Below are 23168 nucleotides of genomic sequence, written 5' to 3'. Positions count from 1 at the left end.
AGAGTCCCTTTTCTTTGGTGGACTAGTACCTATTAAATATCGATTGAACAATATATTTTGCATTGTTTATTACATGGCACACACTTTCCTATGTTTGTTATAGATGAGACTAGATGATTGAAGTTACCTAAGTCGTATTACATCTATTTTTACTGAGAAAGATGTGTGTACTTGCATTTTTAATAAAACAAAATTTTGAATCGTGCTTATTTATTATGACTAGCCACTATGAAATCTCATTTAATAACTGTTTATAATCGTTTCTACAAGTCACTTAGCGGCTGATTTTTACCATAACAAAGTAGAAGATACAATGGATTGAAGGAAATCAATCAGAGCCCAGTGTATGGAATATATATTCATATTCGTACTGGACCAATTGATTAGAACACACTTTTTCCATACAGTGCAACTGGTGTAATTATTTGCTATTACTCTTTAGGGTTTTCTCCTACAAACAGTTGATAGCTAATCTTTGCACTTGCTTGAAAATTACATATATTCACCGATATATACTTATATTATATATACATCATATCTAAGGAAATAAAAATTATATTGAAGTTACAACATTTGGCGTTAGTTTAACCATTTTATAACTACCACAGCAAGTTTCTATATTTAAAGTCATCGAACGCAAACCTTTTTGTTTACATATTTGAAACTTGAAATTATCGCCACCTTGCGTTTAAGAAGAGGAACTTTATGTTATATTTTATATGAAAATGAATTACAATACGGTTGGCTCTACCCAAATGTCTGCCTTTGAATTACTGAGGAAACCATGTGTTGATTTATCGAAACTTGCATTTTTGCCAAAAGACGTTTTCGATCCTAATAGCAAGGATCTTACCCTAGCACTTCGAGCAGTAGATCATGTCTTAGAGAAGTTAATAGTGCAAAATGATGAGGAAATGGTTGAAATTCCACCACAACTGGCTGATTATATATTCACTCCCATAGGAAGCTTGCTGAAACAGGAATCTCTTTCAAATATAGCAAGTCAATACGTTCTATCAATCATATCAAATTTGCTAAAGTCTGCATGGAATAAAAAGGGAATGTTCTCTGAAGAATTGGCTAAACAATTATTCCCTATTATTACGTATTTGATTAATGAGTCACAGGATGAGTCTACGTTACAAGAAAGGTCGAATGAATTCAAATATGTGACTGCTACTGTGTTACAATCCTTTATGAAGTCTATTGAAACACAAAGTTATCATAAAGAATTTTTTTCTACCCAAAATAGAACCATGCAACCAATGGCACACTCAGTAACTATTCTTTTAAATATATTACAACACACATCACAGACCCCAGATGCTCAACTTGCGTGTATCGACACTTTATCGATACTATACAATGGCATCATACAAGATGGTGAAACACTTTCATATATTCTACCTGGTAATGTGTCTGCAATATCAAAATTACTTGTTCTTCCAGGTCGTAATGTCAATTATAAAGTGGTCTGCCAGACAATAAAGCTCCTTGAATCATTACTTCAGAGAGTGTATGACGATATAGAATTACATGCGCATGTTAACGTCATTGAAGATATCACTGATTTAATTGGGGATCAAGGTGAAATAAAAGAATTTAAAAATGATGATGTAGTGATTGAGAATAATTTCAATTTAGAATCGCGACATAGAAATACGAGCTGGCTCAAGGGTACATCTTCTCAAGTCAATATTGCTCTTCAAAGTTTTATACCGAGACTGTTAAAGCGTAATAATAGTATAATAAATGAATCACTAATACAATTTGTCTCAAATATTTTAGCGAATTGTTCGACGTCCCTGGTGGTTTGTAAAGAGATATTGATATCAGTATTACTTGAATTAGAAACAGATCCAAATTCTCAATTGTCTCAAAATATATCACTCGTTAAAAATCAAATAAATGATGAATTACAACACCTTCATACGCATATACAATTCGATGCTAGCAAGAAAATTAAAACCTTGGATTTTGCACTGAAAATAGTTTCAGGTTATAGCATTGATGCGAATAGTATGATTTACACAATCGGTACAATTATAGACAGTCTGGATTCACAGAATGAACCTAGCAAACTTTACGCTTCCAAAAATGAAAGTACCATTATTGAACAATCAAACAATATTATTATATCAGATAATTTTGATCTTTCGAAACCTTCCAAATCAGAAGTTAGAGTATTCCATAAGTTAACAAATGAGACAGAAAAAAGTATAAAATTATTACTAGAACATATAGGTAAAGAATTAACAATGAACAATAATATCTCACAGATTGTTGAAACGCTCACATCAAATTTTGATCCAAATGAGTCGTCATTAATGAAACGTACTATTACACTATGGGCCATAGATTGTTTGCTTATAGGCGCTCGGATGGACGAAACGTTCGATCAAGGGGAGATCGATCTGTATATATTGTTAGATGATGCTGACACATATGAAGCATCTGAAGATGCAGCCTCAGCATGTTACGCTGCCCTTGAGTTTTCAAATAACCTGGCTGATGAGATTACTATTGCTTCTGAAGGTAGAGTCATAAATAAAGAACAAGAGATTAGTTTTTGTACAATTCTCTCTACAATTAAGACTGTATCTTCTGTTCTAAAATATGGTTTTGAACAGGAATTAATAGAATATCTGTATATCGTAATTGAGAATTTAGCTTCTAGTTCTCCCCAGATTAGATATTTTGCACAAGAATGTTCCATTGCGATTGCAAATGAATTGTATGAAGGCAATGTGAAAACGTTAATATCTGAAAATATGGATTATTTGGTTGATACGATATCAATTAAATTGAATTCCGGTTTGACAGATCGTATGTCTACAATGTTAATGGTAATTTATAAAATAGTTGGGTATAAAGCAATCGAAGCATTTAGCGATGTATTGGAGACAATATTCAAGTTGATAGATTTTTATCATGGTTATTCCGAATTGTGTTTGCAGTTCTTTCAGCTATTCAAGGTTGTTGTGATCGAAATGAAGCATGCTTACCTAGATACAGACACTTTATTGTTAGGCAATGATCATGTTGTACCCGTTACGTTTGCTCCATGGGGAATTACAAACTTCCAACAAATACTGAATATTTTGGACCGTGAGTCTGACGAGAGTAATTTAATTAATGGTAATACAGATTTAAAGTTTGGCGAGGATGAGCCTAAGAATTTTCAAGCATATTTTGATCAAAAATTAAATGAAATGAAAGCTGACAGTGATGATGATGATGATGAAGACGATGACAGAGAAACTGATCACCCAGAAGGAAATGACGACGAGGAAAAATGGACGTCCCCGATTCCCAAAGAATCCTACAGAATACTACTTCAAATATTTGCTTATGGGGATCGATTGTTGAAACATAATTCAAAGCCACTTAAAATACAAGTTTTAGAGGTAAGTTCATTAGTTGTCCCCCTTTTATTTACGCAATATAATTCAATGTTGCCACAAATCGCTCAAACATGGGATTCAGTAGTTGAATGTACTTTTGATAAAGATTATGCTATTGTAAACTCTGCTTGTAACTGTATCAAAGAAATGATACATTATTCCGGAGATTTTTTGACCAAAAGATTCATAGACTTATGGAAACAGCTTCAGAAACGATGTGTACTGTTACAAGAAATATCTTCTCGTATACAGTCAGCCGTAATGCACTCTCCAATATCCGAAAGTCAAGATGTCATAATAATAATTAAGCATCCTGCTGTCATACAAGGAGCACTAACTTCTCTGTGCTTGATGCTTTTAGAAGGTATGATCATTTCGGAAATGCAAATATCTGAAGACACTTTGCAAGAAATGATCTGTTGTTGTACTCAAGTAATCCCAAGGGATCAAATTACAGGAAAATCATTATTGATAGGTGATATCATGAGTAACATTAAATATGTAACGATCTAATTAAGTGACCTATTGTATACGTGTTTATTTGTTTATTTTCATTTATATCCTTCATTATCAACACAACACTTTTAATTATGCTCAAAAAAATAATATCGTTCATAACATTAGATTTCTTGAAATTGTCATTGAAAATTTATGTGTTGGAGTAACAGACACTACCAGTGTTTGTGACTGTTTGACCACTATTAAATAATGTTGAAATCTATATATGACAACCATGGTCAACCTAAAAGGAAATACTCAAAAAGGGAGGACAAAAGTCATTCAAGAAGTCCCAATGGCAGTGGTCATCAGAAGTATTCATTAGATGAACTAGATGATTATCTACAAGTTGAAAGAGACGCCCAAAGAATAGGGACAATACAGCAGAATACACAAGATGAGCCACATGTCCCCGAAGTGGTAAAGAGTCAAGACCTGTCCAATGGGGAACCAAAGACATACCTTACTGGAGATGGATATGATGATGATGATGATATTGAGATGGTACTAGACAGCGTTGAAAATAATGAACAGCAAGATTTTATTAACATAATTCCCATAAATAATCAGACTGAAGAGTTTATATCAATAGATGGTTCTCAGTCGCAAATACCAACCTGTTTCGTGATAGATACAAATTTTATAATATCTCATCTTGAGATACTAGAAAATTTGAGATCGTTATTTACCCAATATCATCATACAATTATTATACCAAGATATACAATTCGAGAGCTAGATGGATTGAAAGGATCAGATAGAGTAATTGAGAACAATGAGTGCGGTAGTTCTACCAATAGACATAAAAGTGTTGGGGAAGCTGCAAGAGCTGCAAATACATGGATATACAGTCATTTAGCAAATACATCTAGTGGTGTCATTGGCCAAAAATTATCCCAACGAATAAATATTAATTCAATAAAAGATGATTCCATTTTAGATTGTTGTCTTTATTTTAAGGAAAGAAAGAATTGTTTTGTAATATTGTTGTCCAATGATAAGAATCTTTGCCTGAAGGCTTTAACCGAAGAAGTTCTTACAGTATCATACAGAACGGGAATGACTGGTGAACTTATAGCGAGGATTGCCTACGACGAGAGAAACTACAGGTTTGGTTCAACAACCGAAGAGTTGAGTCACCCATCGACGAGCGTTTCTGGTCAAGATGTGTCTGTTGGTCGCCATATGGACTCAGCGAGACCTCCATTCTCAGAAATTTCAGCTCGTATATTTGAAGATGTCACTGTCATGGTGATAGAATCGACTAAGCGTATAATGTTGGATGAATATGGTGATACTGTAGAGTTTTTGGATTTCAATTCAAATAGCTTACATAGTTTAGTGGATGTCTCCAAATGTATATACACATACTGGGTGTCAGTATTTTCTGAATATTTCCGAGGAAGCAATCTTATAAAAGAGAGTTGGAAGGACCTTCCTGTAGCATTAACCAGTTTGCCCACTCAAAATGAAACTCTTCATATATTTCAACAATTTTGGTGTGATATTTTAGAACATCTATTTATCAAAAGCAATGTGGTAGATCAGGAAAAATTACTGACAAAATTAGAGGGATGGGAACGACTTATTGCAAATATCATTTAACAACTCATTGAAAGAAAATATTATGTGTATACATATGCGCATCTATTCGATCGCATACCGTGATACATCATTAGATAACGATAAATATAACATTAAAATAAATAAATTACTGACGTATATACGCTATACCGACTTTCTATTCATTTATATCTTTTTTCTCATCTATTACCTTCTCTTCCTCCTCCTCCTCTTGTTCTTTTTTAAAATCATTCATTTCGTATTCATCTGGAGCTTGCTTTCTGTTACTTTGATTTAATTCTCCTTCTTCCAGAACGAACGTTCTTAGTTTATCCTTAATTGTGGATCTCGTCTCTCCTATAGCACTATTGACAACATTTAAGACAGGTCCCCATAAATCAAATTTATTAACAAAATATGCACCTACAACACCCAATAACAGTAACGTAATCAGCAATGGATTCCTTAGGATCATCATAAATTCATTCCAACCAAGTACCACGATTAAAGCATATACCCAAATTGGAATATGTGTGGTGGTTGTAATCATGGATCTCTTGGCATCAAGGACGCTTAAGTTAATTTGTCTCCTAAATTGTCTCAAAATTTTCTCCTTTTGGATTTCGTTTATAATATGGGCAAACCGCTCTAAATGATAAATTCCTAGATCATCTTCAACTTCAACATCTTCCACTCTAACATCAGGTATAATTTCTGTATTATCAGTCGTTTTTGCAATACATAAAACCCCAAATATATTCAATGCCTGTTCTTTAGCGATTTTGAAGGCATTGTCAATTTGGTTTTCATCCTTCCAAAGTATTGGTGTATCATTTTCATCATATCTAAACGAATTTTCAAATTTCTCTCTTAATATTCCAATAACTGCATCCTCTTTCAAATAATCATGAACGGTAACATTGAGTAAATACCATGCTATATAACGTAACCTTTTGTAGATGGTGTCATTTAATTCCGGGGTAAACCCAACTTGGAAATCATATGTTTTCATACTATTGTCAGATGTAGTTTCGAATTTGATCAACAGTTCATCCATTGATCTCTTAAAGAAGGACATGACTCTATCCCAAACGTCATCTGATGGATTTGCTAGGTAAGAGATTACATTATCTTTGATCGCAAAATTCATATTCTTTTTGAACTGGGAAATAATGCTCTTAACTTGGATAGCACGAAGTTCATTTTGCTTCTTGTTTAAAAATTTAGTAAATTTAGCGTTAAGTTCAGCAATAGATTCTTCATTAATTAAATCTTTCTCTTTAAAATTGCTAATAAATTCATGAAATCTAGTTGTGATGTCTTTTGAAATTTCAATTAAAATTTCATTGAAAGATGAAGTTTCATCGTCATTTGTTGATAGTGATTTTTTTAAGGAATCAATTAATTCTGTAGATGTTCCTTGAATAAATAATTCGATAGTTTCTTGAAATTTGTCATTGATCTTTGAAAGTAATTTAATTCTGTTTTCAAGATAAATTTGTTTGGTGTAACGGCTTGCTAAATCATCGTACATACCTGTAGATTGAACTTTTATAGAGACCAACATTTCGATTAAAGCGTCTTTATTGTTTTCCAATATCAATGGTTTTATATTAGAGTCATAATTTTCAAAATATTTGGTCAGAGTTTCATTCATGATTTCATCAGTCTTAAATCTTGCAACAAGAATCTGTTGAGTTGGCAAATCTAAGTCTTTGTTATTTTCAATTTGATCCCAACAGTTTTCAGAGTACATACTCCAACCATCAAGTGGTAGCATGTGATGGAATTCCGGTTTGAACAAATATTCATCGTTATTTTCTTTATTAGAGAAATTGTCCCCCAGATTTTTTACATCTTCCAAGAATTTATCTGCTCTTAGAATTTTATGGCTCAACCCAACAAATTTCAAATCAAAGAAATCATAAATTGTAGAATCCTGACAACTAGCAGGTTTACTTAAATCCTTCCATATATTTTCTAATTCACTTGTTAGTGTAGAACTCAAACTTTCCAATGGAGTGACTCCGATATGATCCCTAATTACAAACAACAGCAGCATCTTATGTTTTTGAGAATGGGAAGATGCATCTGATCTTTTAGAATTCTTTCCGAAGAGAGATAAATTGACCTCAAAGACAGTCTTCAACAATCCCATGTTATTACCTTGATATAAACCAATTTGTTGCTCCCATAAGTTAATAATCATAACTTCCGAGACAGCAATGGCAAATAAGGCAGCCTTCCTTTCAAAATCCTGATCTTCACCACGTTCAGCACCATCAGAACCTTCAACATCTAAAATAAATATATCAGATCCTGGGTCGCTACGAACACCTCTATTGGTATTAACGGCTTGTGTATGAGAAAGCCAAATACCTTTAGTGGTTTGTTGTCTCTTTTCATGAGCATCCATTGTGTCAAAATTAGTGTTGAATAAAAGGTTTAGCAGTGTAGATTTACCACTAGATTGAGAACCAAATACAGAGATAACATGATAGTTTTGATCAATATCTCTACCTCCTAAGCAATTATTGAAGTAAACTGGTAACCCTTGCGAGAATTCTTTATCCTCGTTGATCAACTGCACAGCCATATTTTTTGCAGTATCAGCTGGAATTTCCTCAGACATTGGTTCGCTTATTAAGGTTCTTCTTAAAGTATCTCTATTCAACGTCCAATACAGTAGCCAGTTATTTCTTTTTGAATATTCGTTTCTTCCCTTTAGAAATGTTCTGTAGTTTTCCTGAAATATTCATTTGTATTATACGTAGCCTGATCGTTTCAATTGCAGTGAAGTTCCCATCTCGTTCTTTGGCAAAGCTGAAAAACGAAAATGTAAAAAAAAAAGTAAATTCGAATAAAAGAACAAGAAGAACAAGAACTGTCGTTATCATTTGCAATAGCTTCTTCAAATAAGGATACATCTATTATTAAATTTGCCTTGAGAAGCGTGGAAAGTTATTGACAAGAAACCTAAGTAATAAAAACAAAATGTCAACCGAGAATAAAGATAATGTTATACAACAAAAGTTAGCCAGAACGTTACACCGTTTCGAGAGTAAGATTGTTGCAGGAGACTATTATGAGGCACATCAGACCCTGAGGACAATTGCTAACAGATATGTCAGAGCTAAGACTTATGAATTGGCTATTGAATTAGTCAGTCAAGGTTCCACGTCGTTGTTGAAAGCTAAACAAGGTGGGTCTGGTACTGACCTTATCTTCTACTTATTAGAAATATATGATCAGGCTGAAGTGACCGTAGATGATGCCTCTATTGGTAGATTGATTCAATTGTTGGTTCTAATTGAACCAACGGAACCAAATATGAAGGATGTAATAACTGGTATGAACAATTGGTCTGTAAAGTTCAGTGACTATAAATTTGGTGACCCATACTTACATAATGTGATGGCCTTGAAGCTGTTAGAAGGTGAACATATATATGAGGCCGAGAGATATTTCATGTTGGGTACACATGATTCAGTAGGGAAATATATTGAATTAGTATGGGATTGGTTTGTTCAGGCTGTAGATGAAGATATTCAAAAAGGTTTCAATACACCACAATTGACTTTAGTAGGATCTTTCTTTAATAGATTAATATTCAATTATTTGTTTATTTCTAATATCAAATTTGCCAATGAAGCAAAAGAAAAGTTCTTAAAGCAATATGTTGAAGAATATCCAGATGTGAAATACGAAACCATTGCAAAACGAATTCCAGGTCAGGATGAAGATTTTAAACTATTTTTCTTTAACGATTGTTCAGAATTGAATTTCTTACAATTACTGATATTGACATGTCAAACAAAAAATAAGGCATTGTTTCAGAGTCTCAATGAACAATACAAAGAATTAAGCACTAAATTTGCTCCTCAACTTGAATTCCTAGGGCAAGAATATTTTGGAATCCCAGCACAAAGACAATCTAATTTCTTACAAGATATGATGTCAGGTCTTCTAGGTGGTTCTAAATAGTTATGATACAATATGTATATAATCTCTAATAATAATCTCTCGAGTTATATTATACCTTTCTTCTCCCATTTCTGAACGAGTTAAATATTATTCTTACTTACAGATATTTGAAATATTTATTTTGTTTTCGTTCTAACTGAATCTTTCTCGGGTATAGTTATTATTATTTCAATATACTTGACCTTTTGAGAGCCTCGAGCAATTCTGGTCTCTGTGAATTAATAAGATCTTGTTGAGCCTCTTCAAAAGTGGCTAATTTTCTATTCCTCTTATGGTCTTCAGGGAATTCATCCTTTAATGTGACTATTTGCATCTCATAAATATGAAACTCAGATCTAGGAGGATGAACGATCACATTATCGGTATGTATTTCATTCTTAAAATTATTGTTCCATTCTTTTGGTGGACGCATGTCCTCTACAAACCCTAATTTTGCAACAATCTCACCCACACAACCACTTTCTTCCCATGTTTCTCTAATTGCTGTCTTACTGTAGTCTATTGATCCATCAGATTGTACAATGACTTCATCGTTCTCTACACCACCTTTAGGTATAATCCATTTATTCCTATCGGCAGACGAGTTGATCATTAACACTTTGCTGTGATCAGTGGTCAAACATACACAGCCAGCAACAATTCTGGCACCACTCTTTTCAGAGTACACTTGGTTTTCTCTACCAACACGAGCTACTTTTGATTGTGTAATATCAGACATCTTTTAAAATGAACGAGCGTTAATGTATGGTTGGTCCTCACCTCCATTATATATCTTACTATCCCAAGAACAAGGGACACATAACCTTCATTTTTTCAAGCAGAATAGCCTCGAGGTTCCGTTATGTGTCTTACCTGACGAATATTTATATTGATATTCATCGATGACTGCTTGGGAAAGAGAGAGAATTTCTCATTACTTTCTCCCTGCGGCACGTGCAATATTCTGTTGACAACCCACTTTTAAAACCAAAACAATAAAGTTGAATGCGTTAAACCCATCTACTGTCAATCTAAATGATAGGCCCCTCCTTGTATTTAAATGTCAACTGGGCCAGTCAAACTTGCAGCTTACTTAAGTTTTGGTTAAGGGGTTGCATTACAAAGGGGAGGAATTCTGAGGTAATAAAATGTAATGAAAGGCAAAGAAAGGCGTTTACATAAAGGTAATCGTGGACAGGGAAATTGTTTACATTGTTCTAGTCTTTTTCTATTGTGTATAAATATTGCATATTAGCTCTATGTATTAGGACTACTTTAAAAACTATAAATAATTTTATAAACACGATTATTGTTATCTATACATCCATTAATTTTAAAAAAAGATAACCAGTATCGATAGAGTGTTTTTGTTAAAAACAGATTAGACCGTACCTAATAGTAGCATACTAGATAATTCATAGTTAGCTATGTTAATATATTGACTAAATTTCTATATACAATATCGTCTTGAAGTTAAGGATATGCAAATTCCCTCTATAAAAAAAAACTGTAGTCCAATAAAAAAGTGAATAGTTGGCCAAATATTAAAGTAAACTAAGAGAACTATCTCAAACTAGACTATAATGTTTATAATATATTCTAGAACCACAGTAGTATCAATATATACATCATTCCAGACAGTATAAGACTTCAGAGCTCTACTCATTACTCATATGTATTTATTAAAAAAGAGAGTCACGAGAAAGTAAAATATTTGAAATGATAGGAAGCTTGATGTCGATTTCAATTGTAATTTAGCTACCACCAATAACTTATTATTCATATTAATGCACGGTTTAAAAACACAATTAAATTCATTTGAGTAGCTAGTTGGTGATTCACAGAGTAAGCACAACAGAACAAAAAAAACCCAAAAGTTCTATGAGTTTCAATTATACCCAAAAAGAGAATAATTGCAGTCATTTATCATTCTTACAGCTTAGGATAATTGTTCGTTGGATCTTACCGGGTCAAATGTGTCATTTCATTGCAACTATATATCACATTGAACGAGTATGAACCCTAGTATACTGTTTTAGTCAGGGATAGGTCTGCGTGGTGTAAACCAATGACGATGAGATAATATACCGTAAATTAAGTATATCGCATATAACATCAGTGACAGTTACACATCAAGAGATTGGAAAGGAAGGTATTCATATTCAGTTTTGAATTATAAGCGATATAATTTTAGCTAATATATATTCTATTCGGAAGGCTTACATTATTATTCTTTTTATATTGAAGCGTGCCTAGGTGGTTAAACAATTTTAAGCAAATACAAACGTTATTTAACAACAATATACATAATTATACTTCCTTGGCCCATGATCAACGATAGAACCTCGAAATCAGATGTGGATGACTTTCTTACGCCAATCCCAACTGAGACTATACCACAATTAACAGACAAAAAAGTTACTAAACAACGATCAAAGAGACATAAGCCAATCAAATCATGTACATTTTGTAGGAAAAGAAAATTAAAATGTGATCAACAGAAACCAATGTGTTCTAGTTGTAAATCGCGGGAGATGAATGAATGTATATATTCAGATTTAATTGCTAAAGCTACTACACCAAGTGGCCATCGTACCGCAAGAACAACAGATGCTGGCATTAAAGACAATTTATCTTCAGATAATCTTGTGGGAACTATGAAATACCATCAAATGAAGACATATGATAGTAGCTCCCCAGATAAACCAAATAGTCCCACAACAAGTCGTATATCTACCTATGAAGGACCTAGCCTTTCCGCAATCGATCACAATGTTACTGACAGTGTTACAAGTAGCTCAGGATCTGCTGTAGACGATAAAATACCAAATCCTTTTAGAAATTATTATTATATTCAATGTAAAGAGAATGGGAGAACAATTACATATGGGCCTACGTCACTTCGTACATTTATAATGAGGAATAATTGGGGTTTCAAGGATAAATATATTCAATTATGGAAAAAAATTAAAGTAGAGAGAAATATTTGGAAGAAAAAATACATGACTAATATAAAGACTGAATTAGAGTTCATGGAACTTACAATTGGCGACTCTGTCTCTATACTTAATGATGTTTTGCCATGTTTACCTGATTTTGACTCCATTAAAGGTTACATTAACGAATTCTTTGATGAGAAAAATAGCAATTTATATGAAATGAATACCTTCTTAGATAAGAAGAAAATCCTTATTGATTTGGAATATGCATTCGTTCAAGATCGTGAGGGAACAGTTATTCAATTAAAACCTAACGGCAAGAAAAATTATTTTAAAATTGCTGTGATTTTAATGATCCTGGTGTTTACAAAATTCAGACATGACGTTCCTGTACAAATCTTTAGATTGGTTATTTACTTGACAGGATTGCTCTCTCCGAAGACAAGTTATATTGAGAAAGCACAGTTTTTGTTACAACAAATTTTCTACATTTCAAGTTCTTCTCGGAAGGGCGATGAAACAAGTTTAATAGGAATTGTAGGCCAATTGACGGCTTGTTCTAAGACACTAGGTTTAAATCTGAATATTAGGGAGATTTATAAAAATAAAGATATGACTTGTGGTAGCTGTGACTCCATTGAGAATTTGTGGACTTGGGTGTTATTTTTTGATTTTGAATTATCCCTTAGAATCGGTAAAAATTTGGATATTGATTTGGAAACATTTAACGATATTAATTATGAGGAAGAGAGTAATTTGGAATTATATGGTACCGTAATGAATAATGAATTTGGTCTAAACAAAATCGATTCAAACCCAAAATTTTGTCTAATTCCGTCAAGCTTGGATACTTTCTTAAATAAAAGTAATACAAGTAGTCCCAAGGATACATATCCAGCTTTCCCATCTACTGGAGCCGGGAAAGGGAGAGATTTCACAAAAGAAGATTCATTCTTTGGTAAGATGAGAAGATTCTTATTTTTAGTAAGGCCTATGCTTGGCGAGTTTTACAAAAAGACGGGTACACCCAAGGTGGTCGAACATGGACAAGTCATCCTCAAATTTTTGGAAGATGAATTAAAACCTATTAAGTATGCCACTGATCCAGATTTAATCTTAGAACTTACGTTTGGAGAAATTAGACTTATGCTAACAGTCTTAGATATTATCACAACTTTCTATTCTGTAGGGTTTGTTTTGTTAAATCAAAGATCTTTACTCCTAAAGAATATTTCAATCCAGGCACACCTTTTAACTTTCTCTATTTTCAAAACATTTGTGAATCACTGTTACAAATTAGATAAAAAATATTTTCCAGAAACTGTTCACCCATCATACAATACTTTACCTCCGTATTTAACTTCTTGTCTGGGGCTGTCACTTCATCCTGTAGTACAATCTCTAGGTATATTTTATGCATTCTTTTTTCTGAAGGCAACGTTGTTTGAAAATGGTATATTTGTCTCTCATGATATGACAGAAGTTGAATGGGATATGAGTTCATTTAGTGTACCAACAGATAAGTCGATTTCTTTAATTACTACATTTAATATGTACAAAAAAATATTCGAGGGCTGGATAAGTTATGATAAATCCAACAAGCAGGGATTTGAACTAAAAAATATAATACTGAGGTCATATTCTGGTTTAATTCTGATAACTTTGGAAAAGACGTATAGAATCATTGTTGAAAAAGCCTTAGAACATAGAAGGAAGATAGAAAGCTCATGGATATTGCAAGGGTTAGAACAAAAGTCCGGAACTTCTCCTGGTTTTCAATGCGAATTCCCACCTAGCTCACATATAACGGAGACAATACGACGTAGTCAAGAAGGATCGGTCAATGTCAGTGCAAGGCAAGCCTATCATAGTTACTTACAGTATCAATTCCAACTTGAAGAACAAAATCAAATCAATGAACTTCAAAAACACATTGAAATTTTGAATAAGAAGGATGAGCTGCCATTATCAAACAAAAATAACCCAAATGGTAAAAATAAAGATGCTGATAATGGTATTAACACCGAAAATAATAAAGAACCTACAATTATATCAAGTACTGGAGAAAAGATGAATGCTGCTGAGACAGAGATAGCACAGAAATTGGTAGATGATTTTTGGTCTAGCTACAACAGTGGGTGGGAGAAATTATTAAATGATTCTGATACATTATTTCAGGATTTTGAAAATGAATTATAAGGGATATAAGTTACTTTTGACTATCTGGATAAAATTATATCTCTGTATAATGGGGATATAGGGATATTCCCTTAGTAATACCCTATAATGGTCTTCTTCTGATTATTAAAGGGAAATTAAGGGTACCTTATCCACTGAAAACCTGTATATATTTAAGCAAGGATATTAATGAATATATCTTAATTTTTTTTTCTGGTAGAACACTTATTTTAATTAGATACTCTTCTTTAATTTGATATACTTACTTGTTTATTAAAGAGTTTACATAGCTGTCCAACTGATATGTGTCCTCAGAGTTATAATCGGTCGTATACATTACGCGACCTACTACAAAAATTTGAATTTATTAGAAACCTTGACTCTAACCCAGAAACGAAGATAGTATCTTTACTAGGGACTATTGACTCAAGGGATGCAATTTTAACTGCTGAAAAGACACATTTTATTCATAATGATACTATTAGAAGGCAGTCCATACATCCTCCTCTTATGACCATAAACAGTTATAAAGACCCTAAAAAAGAATGCCATTTTTTTAAGACCAACGATAATAAAGTCAAACCAGTCTCTGATGATGAATTAGGAATGAGGGACCCATGTGCTAGTGAGTTTTCTTTTGTGAAAGGTGTCGTTGAATTGAAGGAACTGACATCTAATGATAACTTCCATTGGGCTCTAGCTGTATTGAGGGAGCACATAGATGAAAATCCAACAGCCAAGATTAGTGTAATATGGCCTGCTACTGATGTTCATATAAGACGGTATGATCAACAGAAGTTACATATAGTCAAGGAAACTCCAGAAATGTATCAGAAAATCGTTAAACCATTTATAAATGAGATGTCCACTTTTAAAAAGCTGGAATGGGTTTACAAAATCCTGTATGAAAATTCTGAACAAGGAAGGATTATATACAAGCATTACAATGAGCTTAATGCAAATGATGGTTTTATTTTATTACCAGATACAAGATGGGATGGAGAGACCTTAGAGTCACTGTATCTGGTTGCACTTATGTATAGGAACGACATTAAGTCCATTAGAGATTTCCGACCTCAGCACAAGGATTGGTTAATTAAAATCAATAGTTTATTAAAATCTGTTATCCCACCATGTTACAACTACGCAATTAGGGCGGATGAGTTGCGTATTTTTATCCACTACCAGCCCTCCTATTATCATTTACATGTTCATGTTGTACATATCAAACACCCGGGTCTTAGTGGTGGGTTACATGACGGGAAAGCCATACAGATTGATGATGCTATAGAGTATTTAGACTTTTTAGGTTCTGATGGATGGAATGCTGCTTCAATTACGTATACCATAGGGGAGAATCATCCTCTATGGGGAAGAGGACTAAAAGATGAGGTTCAAAAGCAACTTAAAGAGGTTAATATTAATGAACCTCCTAAGGTAATTAATAGTATCAAACTACCAAATTGATTAAACCTGTTAAATATATGATTTGAACTTTAACCTTTGTGTACGTATTTTCTCTTGAGCTAATTTCTCATGAAGAGGTGGTACTTAGATCTGTTTTTTTCACTCCTATTTGATATTTGGAACAGTAAATTAGTTATTGCATAATATAGATATATGTAGAAATGGTGTAGAACTATCATAGAGATATATAGTTTTCCTTTGTCTCTGTTGTACTTTTGTTGCATAGGTCTACGTTTAATGTTATTGCTCATCTCTCTTTCAGATGAAATTTTCCTGTAAGTTACGTTACTTCTAAATAAGCGCAACATTTAAAAATATACACATATATATGTAGGTTCACCGACCATTTCAATAAATGCAAGAGTGTGGATACCAAGAAGTGTAAGTTACTGACATCTATATAATAAAAATCATAATGGCAACTCATGAGTTTGGTATGACGCATGTTAGATCCTCCTCTGTTTCACTTTTAGCGGAGGCTACATCTGGGACTGGCTCTTCAGGAAATACTTTGGAAGACAAATTGGGAAAGATCGAAATATACAAAAATTTAACTGAATATGAGGACGTATTGGCAAAATTAATTGAATCGGTGGATAAGTTTCATCCTAATTTAAAATATGCCCAAGAATTAATACAGGCAGATTATGACATGTATTTTAGTCTTGCGACTTTTGCGAAATATGATGATATTGATTCTAGGCTTAGTACTCTAGAAGACAAGCGTATGGATATTGATCAACAAACTAGAGATATCTTAGAAACATTAAATGAATGTCATGATAACTTAAATAACCTTCCCAGTTTGGATCAAGTAGAATTTGAGAGAGATACTATATTAGCACAACGGAAGAAAGTCAACTCAACGACCTTGTTGGATTATGCGACAAAATTATCAAAATTTACAAAGATACCACCAACATTCGATAAAGGATCCATTGGTCCAAATAATTTTGTATGGCCAGGTGATGATGCTTTGAGAAGAGGGATGCTGGCTCTTGCTTCGTTGAACAGTGGTAAATTAACAGCAATTAAAGGTCAAACGAAGGAAAATGAACCAGCGATTACAGCTAAAACCACAGACGATAACACTACAGATATCGTCAATGAAATGAATCCTGAGAAACAAGAAGTAGATGCGGATAATATATCTAATGATAGAAGGGGATCATTTGTGTTTGGTGCAAATCATGAAAATGAGAGTCATACTGAGGAAAAGAAAGAAAATAGTGACAATGAAGATATCGATCTGGATCTGGACCTTTTCAACCCAGATGAATTTTAATAACCGTATAACATTATCCAAAAAGACATATATATATATATAAATAAAGAGATGAAATATTCTAATTTTAAAAGCACTGAAGAGATACTCCTATAGTTCATATTTAATACTACTTTTGGCACTCAAAGGAGAAATAATATTATTCATTTTTCTTAGAGACTGGTTTTGGAGAATACTTGCTAAAACTCATCCTCCTTGTAGTGTTAGATGCACTATTAGCTGTTTCAGCTAACTCCTTCCTGAAATTCTGGAAAGCCTTTGATAAATTCTCTTCTTCAATCTCAAGACCCTTTTTATCCTTCCATTCATTATATTCGTCGATGAATTTGTTGAAATCTTCTTTTGCTTCAACCCAATCTGCATCATCTAGATTTGGAATACCTAGATTCATTTCCTGTAATTCTAATGGATCCAGTTCTTCTTCAGAATTGTTTGCAGTTTGTTTTTCGTATTCAATTTTATCCTTAATTATTTCACTTAACAAACCAGAACTGTTTGAAATATCTTTTTCGACCTTCTTTTGATTTATTGCCTCAATTTCCTTTGGTTGTAACGATTTACAGAATTTAATTACAGGTTTAGCATAAGGACCTTTGAAAATGAAGAATGAAGTAAGGACAATGATATGGCCATAAAAGTATACAGATGCCCATGCGTTTAATGAATCTTTGAAACCTAATGCTAAGAATGGTTGTATCATGTAACCAAAGGAAATCTTGATAACATAATTACCCAAATAATCATACATCCATTTATATTTCCTTGGTGTAACGCCATCTGCTTTCAAGAATATTGGTCTAAAGTTTCTTCTGTAAAATTTACCACAAGCTTGATAAAGGGCACCTGTAGCAAACGTTAAATAATAACCTGCGCTAAACCCATGCCAGAATGCCGAAGTTAAGAAAGTAAATAAAGTAGAACGGAAACCTGGCTTGGTACCTTTCTTTGCCACACGCAAATAAATATAATATTTCAACCATTTATTAGTATTCATATTCCATGCCTCTAGACAATCCCTGGTGCTTTGAGCTGTCTCTACACCGACTATATCAATATTCTTTACACGATCCCATTTGATTTCACCCGTTTTCTTATCATACCCATTATAACCTAGACCACATAAGATACAGGACCCTTCTGAGATAGTCCATGCAGCATAATACTTGAATCTAGTAACTAGACCTAAAATGTACATATAATGTATTCTGTAAATGAAATTATGAGACATAAACATAGATGAATTTAGGACAGTACCGATATTAATATATTTTGGTAGGAAAGAATATAATACCATCCAAAATAAACCTTGAATAACTTTCATAAATGCCAATCTACCATTCTTTGGGATTTGTCTTCTTTCACTGTGATGATATCTATTCAATGGTTTTCTAGATTCTGGTAAATCACTGAACATTTCACAATTTAACCAAGAGTCAAAATCAACAAAATCAAAACTTGGTCCTGTTAATATAGTAGGATAGAAGAATACATATGCATAATATTTCAATAATGAAGGATGATTTTTCACAGCTCTTGATTGTTGATATTTGGTCAGTTGGGAATCGAATTCTTCTTTATTTAAATAAGTACCATCATGATATGACCAAGCAAAAGAGGTCAATTTCATTACCATTACCATTTGAGCACTTGTAATATCGATTTGAGAGTTAATGTTAACATTACTTGAATTGGATACAAAATGGGCATAGATATGATTCAAAGCTAAATGACCCATGACAAATACAAAATTAACATGAGGCATAAATGCAGAATGATAAAATCTTGTAATCAGAAATGTAAATGTAGAACTAATAAATAATGTCCTAAACCCTGAAGGCAAGTTCATGATACCAAATAAATATATGAAAGAAATGAAGATAATATAGCTACATTTCAAATTGACACGTTTATCTGGTAATCTTTTCAAGATCGCATTCAATGGGAACGAACCTAATAAACATAAGGCAAACCTTAAAGTAAAATTATCAATACCATAAGTCTCACACAGATGCTTTATCCCAGCATCGATGAAGTTATACATCTCTTTGTTAAAAATCCAAAGTCTTACAAATCGGAGATGGTAATGTAGAATGATAAAAATCGGAGAGTTGCCCTGTTCAACTTAACAAAGCATATAAATATAATCCCAGAACAATTAATTATAATAATAATAATAATAATAATAACAGAGTTCCCAAAAACACCAACGCAACTTGTGAAAATAGTTCAGAAAGTCTAACGTCTTCCACTCGCTGTCCCTTTTTTAAATAAAATAAATTCCAATTCACTTATTATAATGATTATGCTAAAAAAGATTCAACAAAAACGGGTTGCCGTGTCCTTCTCGGGCTTATTCTGTTGAAATTTGACATAAAATCCGAGATGATCCAAACAAACTTTCTTTGCCCTGATTATGGCATTTTTAGGGTTGATATTTTCTCCTTATTGTCGTTCCTTCGTTTTGATCTGATGAACCTGAAATTATTTGTACGAGCCAGTTGCTTGAACAGACAGGATCGAGGGGAGGGGGCAACGGGAAGGGGAAGGAGAACATGATTTGTAATCTAATCTATTTAAACGGTGGTTGTGACTTTCATCTTTTTATTAGTTAATTTGCGTTTCTGCTATTCAAGAACCTAACCCCATGACAATTGTCATTAAGCGATGTACTGTTCAATTAAGCGTGCTACAACCGTATCGACTACAAATGTTTTAAAACGTTGTTTCTCACAAGGTTACCAGTTGAACAAATCACAGGCAACAGGTGTTGTCTTTATGAACATGGGTGGTCCGTCTACCGTGGAGGAGACACATGATTTTTTGTATCAATTGTTTGCAGATAACGATCTTATTCCTATTAATAAGCGGTTTCAACCATTGATAGCAAAATATATTGCTAAATTTAGAACCCCTAAAATTGAACAACAATATAAGGAGATAGGTGGTGGTTCGCCTATTCGTAAATGGTCAGAATATCAATCTGTTAAAGTTTGTAAGATGTTAGATGAAATTAGTCCCGAGACAAAGCCTCATTACCCTTATGTAGCATTTCGTTATGCAAAACCTTTAACCGAAGAAACTTATCAAAAAATGTTGGACGATGGTATCACTAGAGCTGTTGCTTTAACTCAATATCAGCAATTTTCATATTCAACCACGGGATCCTCAATTAATGAATTATGGAGACAAGTGAAAAAATTAGATCCCAATCGATCCATTGTTTGGTCTACAATTGACCGTTGGCCTTCAAATAAGGGTTTAGTGGACGCATTCGTCGCAAATATTAGGAACAAATTAAAAGAATTCCCAGAAGAAATTAGGGACGAAGTAATTATATTATTCTCTTCTCATTCTTTACCAATGGATGTTGTTAATACAGGTGACGCTTATCCGGCTGAAGTTGCAGCTACTGTATACCAGATTATGTCAAAATTAAAATTTAAAAATCCTTATAGATTGACTTGGCAATCTCAAGTCGGCCCTAAACCTTGGTTAGGTGCTCAAACTTTGGCTATATCAAAGTTTTTGAGTGAGATGGATTCATCAAAGGTTCCGGGTATTTGTCTGGTACCTGTGTCCTTTACATCGGATCATATTGAAACATTACATGAAGTAGATATTGGTATGATAGAAGAATCGGAACATAAAGACAAATTAAAGAGATGCGATTCTCTTAACGGGAGTGAAATCTTAACTAAAGGCTTAGCAGAAATGGTTAAGGACCATTTGAAGAGTGGTGAATTATATTCAAAGCAATTAAAATTGGATTACCTACTTGGTAAGTCTAGTGACCCAGCTGATCTTGACCAATTGTTTGGTGACCATACAAAAATCAAAAACTGAGCATTTTGATAGAAATGGCTGTCAAAGTTTAATATTTATTTTATAAGTATTATTACTATTTCGCTTATTTATATATTTATATATTTATTTATTTCATTTAATCGTATATCCTTACAAAAAAAAAATTACTCATGGACATAGTAAAATTGTGTCTCATGCACATCTTATGGTTCCCTTTAGGTAGTGTGAAATTTAAAATAAATTACAGAATCAAAAGAAAATAAATAGTTCACAGATTATTAGTTAATAGATACGATAACAGTTTCAGTTTTGTTTGTTTCCACTTTGGACACAGCTGGTGCAAAAATATTACCATCAATTGTTCCACTGTTAGTTGGGAGGACTTACACACAGCAAAATAATGGCAAGTAATATATAAAAGTGATGGGAAAATTGAATATTAGACATCTTCTATTTAACTGAACTGATTTTGTTATATTACAAAATCAACTTATAGTCGTCTGATCTTTTTATATCTTATATAAAAATATATAAAGTAAATTATGGAAACAATTATATTCATAAATGAAATATTGTTCAATTTATATATGTTGGATAATCATTGTCGTGATTATAAACTCACTCGACAGTGGTGTAAGTAATCTATTATTAAGTTGTTGCGGGATGAACATATTGTTAGATCATTGCGGGATGAATCTAGCATCAGATCATAACCTTGGTCATTATCCCTCTTATAATATATTTCCGACAAAAAGAATTTCAATAACTTATCAAAAACAAAACAAAATTAACAACAATTGGTGGATAATAAAAAATTATAATAAAGTAAAAGCTTACATATACAATATTTGAATTGAATTGACCCAAAGAGTTCTTCAGCGGGTAAGAAGTTAACTTAAAAAAATGATTTCGCCCAGGATCGAACTGGGGACGTTCTGCGTGTTAAGCAGATGCCATAACCAACTAGACCACGAAACCATATTTTCTTGAAAATTTCTCGAAATTTACTATATTTGTTGGTATTTAAATTTGGTATGATAAATGAATTATTTTTCAAATTTTGTGTATGTTTAAACTGTTATTGAGCTGAAGCAGACATAGTGTGGTTAGACTTATATTCGTTCATTATTAAAGGTGTTAGGTATAGAGGTGAATGGTGTAGCTTAAGTTTTAATGTTAGGTAAGCAAAATATAATTGTTATATTTCTCTTATATTTGTAAGTGATTATTTGTATTGTATATAATTTATAGAACGAATAGAATCTAACTCAGAATGTAAGTTCAGAATTCTTTGTCTTTATATATCATTTATTTTATCGAAGTTTCGTTTCTTCTTATTACTTAAACGATTGTTTCCTAAACGATTGTTAAGTAGTAAACTGATTACCTAAACGATTGTCAAGTAATTGATTTGTTACCTAAACGATTGTTGGTTAAACGATCGATAAGTAATGAACTTATTTTCTAAACGAATTATGGCCTAAACGACTATTACCTAATAAAATGTTTATTTCTTATTAGGACATCTTAGATATCTTAATTTCACATAATTTCTGTCAATATACGGTAGTGCAGCACACTCTAAATTCTACTTATATTAGCTACCTTCACCTTCAGATAGGTTAAGCTAATGTTAGCTTTTTTAGTGCTGCCGCTACATATTCAACACAATAATTTGATTTCATCATCAAATAATGTCTATTTCATTGTTAAATAAATGATATACTGCGGATTTCCAGAAATTAAAGGTCCCTTGGCCCAGTTGGTTAAGGCGTGGTGCTAATAACGCCAAGATCAGCGGTTCGATCCCGCTAGGGACCATTTAATTTTTAATATTTTTTGCCACAACTTTAACTTCTTTTCACTGGAAATTCCACCATGATTGGGATATCATCATAACAAAGAACCTCATTATCTTCATAACTTTTTGATATAGTTATAGATATTCAAATGTATAATCTTGTAGTTTATTTTATGTTATATACAGTAAATCTATATAAGGAAGATTGTATATATATATAAAGTTAGAATATGTGTTCCTTTTATACTTTTGGGAAAGGAAAACAG

The 23168-nt window shown here is 32.8% G+C and overlaps 10 protein-coding genes and 2 non-coding genes across 12 annotated transcripts; 8 read left to right on the top strand and 4 right to left on the bottom strand.

The window, feature by feature from the left end:
* Positions 1–719: 719 nt before the first annotated feature.
* Positions 720–3917, top strand: TTI1 (Tti1p; the record flags this gene model as incomplete). Its single annotated transcript, XM_041551456.1, has 1 exon — positions 720–3917. The coding sequence occupies one exon, from the start codon at positions 720–722 to the stop codon at positions 3915–3917; it is 3198 nt and encodes a 1065-aa protein (XP_041407390.1).
* A 195-nt stretch (positions 3918–4112) lies between these two features.
* SWT1 (mRNA-processing endoribonuclease) lies at positions 4113–5507 on the top strand (the record flags this gene model as incomplete). The annotated part of the gene is made up of 1 exon (XM_041551455.1): positions 4113–5507. One exon carries the CDS (start codon positions 4113–4115, stop codon positions 5505–5507), a length of 1395 nt encoding a protein of 464 aa, XP_041407389.1.
* Positions 5508–5643: 136 nt separating this feature from the next.
* On the bottom strand, positions 5644–8097 carry SEY1 (dynamin-like GTPase SEY1; the record flags this gene model as incomplete). Its single annotated transcript, XM_041551454.1, has 1 exon — positions 5644–8097. The coding sequence occupies one exon, from the start codon at positions 8095–8097 to the stop codon at positions 5644–5646; it is 2454 nt and encodes an 817-aa protein (XP_041407388.1).
* A 362-nt stretch (positions 8098–8459) lies between these two features.
* GET4 (Get4p) lies at positions 8460–9449 on the top strand (the record flags this gene model as incomplete). The annotated part of the gene is made up of 1 exon (XM_041551453.1): positions 8460–9449. The coding sequence occupies one exon, from the start codon at positions 8460–8462 to the stop codon at positions 9447–9449; it is 990 nt and encodes a 329-aa protein (XP_041407387.1).
* Positions 9450–9612: 163 nt separating this feature from the next.
* DDP1 (polyphosphatase DDP1) lies at positions 9613–10167 on the bottom strand (the record flags this gene model as incomplete). Its single annotated transcript, XM_041551452.1, has 1 exon — positions 9613–10167. The coding sequence occupies one exon, from the start codon at positions 10165–10167 to the stop codon at positions 9613–9615; it is 555 nt and encodes a 184-aa protein (XP_041407386.1).
* Positions 10168–11755: 1588 nt separating this feature from the next.
* On the top strand, positions 11756–14566 carry YRM1 (Yrm1p; the record flags this gene model as incomplete). The annotated part of the gene is made up of 1 exon (XM_041551451.1): positions 11756–14566. The coding sequence occupies one exon, from the start codon at positions 11756–11758 to the stop codon at positions 14564–14566; it is 2811 nt and encodes a 936-aa protein (XP_041407385.1).
* A 282-nt stretch (positions 14567–14848) lies between these two features.
* On the top strand, positions 14849–16012 carry DCS2 (5'-(N(7)-methyl 5'-triphosphoguanosine)-(mRNA) diphosphatase; the record flags this gene model as incomplete). The annotated part of the gene is made up of 1 exon (XM_041551450.1): positions 14849–16012. The coding sequence occupies one exon, from the start codon at positions 14849–14851 to the stop codon at positions 16010–16012; it is 1164 nt and encodes a 387-aa protein (XP_041407384.1).
* Positions 16013–16427: 415 nt separating this feature from the next.
* Positions 16428–17297, top strand: MED4 (Med4p; the record flags this gene model as incomplete). Its single annotated transcript, XM_041551449.1, has 1 exon — positions 16428–17297. The coding sequence occupies one exon, from the start codon at positions 16428–16430 to the stop codon at positions 17295–17297; it is 870 nt and encodes a 289-aa protein (XP_041407383.1).
* A 139-nt stretch (positions 17298–17436) lies between these two features.
* On the bottom strand, positions 17437–19338 carry ALE1 (lysophospholipid acyltransferase; the record flags this gene model as incomplete). The annotated part of the gene is made up of 1 exon (XM_041551448.1): positions 17437–19338. One exon carries the CDS (start codon positions 19336–19338, stop codon positions 17437–17439), a length of 1902 nt encoding a protein of 633 aa, XP_041407382.1.
* A 623-nt stretch (positions 19339–19961) lies between these two features.
* Positions 19962–21140, top strand: HEM15 (ferrochelatase HEM15; the record flags this gene model as incomplete). The annotated part of the gene is made up of 1 exon (XM_041551447.1): positions 19962–21140. One exon carries the CDS (start codon positions 19962–19964, stop codon positions 21138–21140), a length of 1179 nt encoding a protein of 392 aa, XP_041407381.1.
* An 865-nt stretch (positions 21141–22005) lies between these two features.
* KABA2_06S07744 lies at positions 22006–22079 on the bottom strand. Its single transcript has one exon. It is a non-coding gene; the product is annotated as a tRNA-Val (tRNA).
* Positions 22080–22848: 769 nt separating this feature from the next.
* Positions 22849–22922, top strand: KABA2_06S07722. Its single transcript has one exon. It is a non-coding gene; the product is annotated as a tRNA-Ile (tRNA).
* Positions 22923–23168: the final 246 nt, after the last annotated feature.

The sequence above is a fragment of the Maudiozyma barnettii genome (assembly GCF_903064755.1).
Source record: "Maudiozyma barnettii strain CLIB 1767 genome assembly, contig: KABA2_06, whole genome shotgun sequence".
Lineage (NCBI taxonomy): Eukaryota > Fungi > Ascomycota > Saccharomycetes > Saccharomycetales > Saccharomycetaceae > Maudiozyma > Maudiozyma barnettii.
The sequence above is the reverse complement of the archived record's forward strand: the minus strand, read 5'-3'. Positions and strand labels throughout refer to the sequence as shown.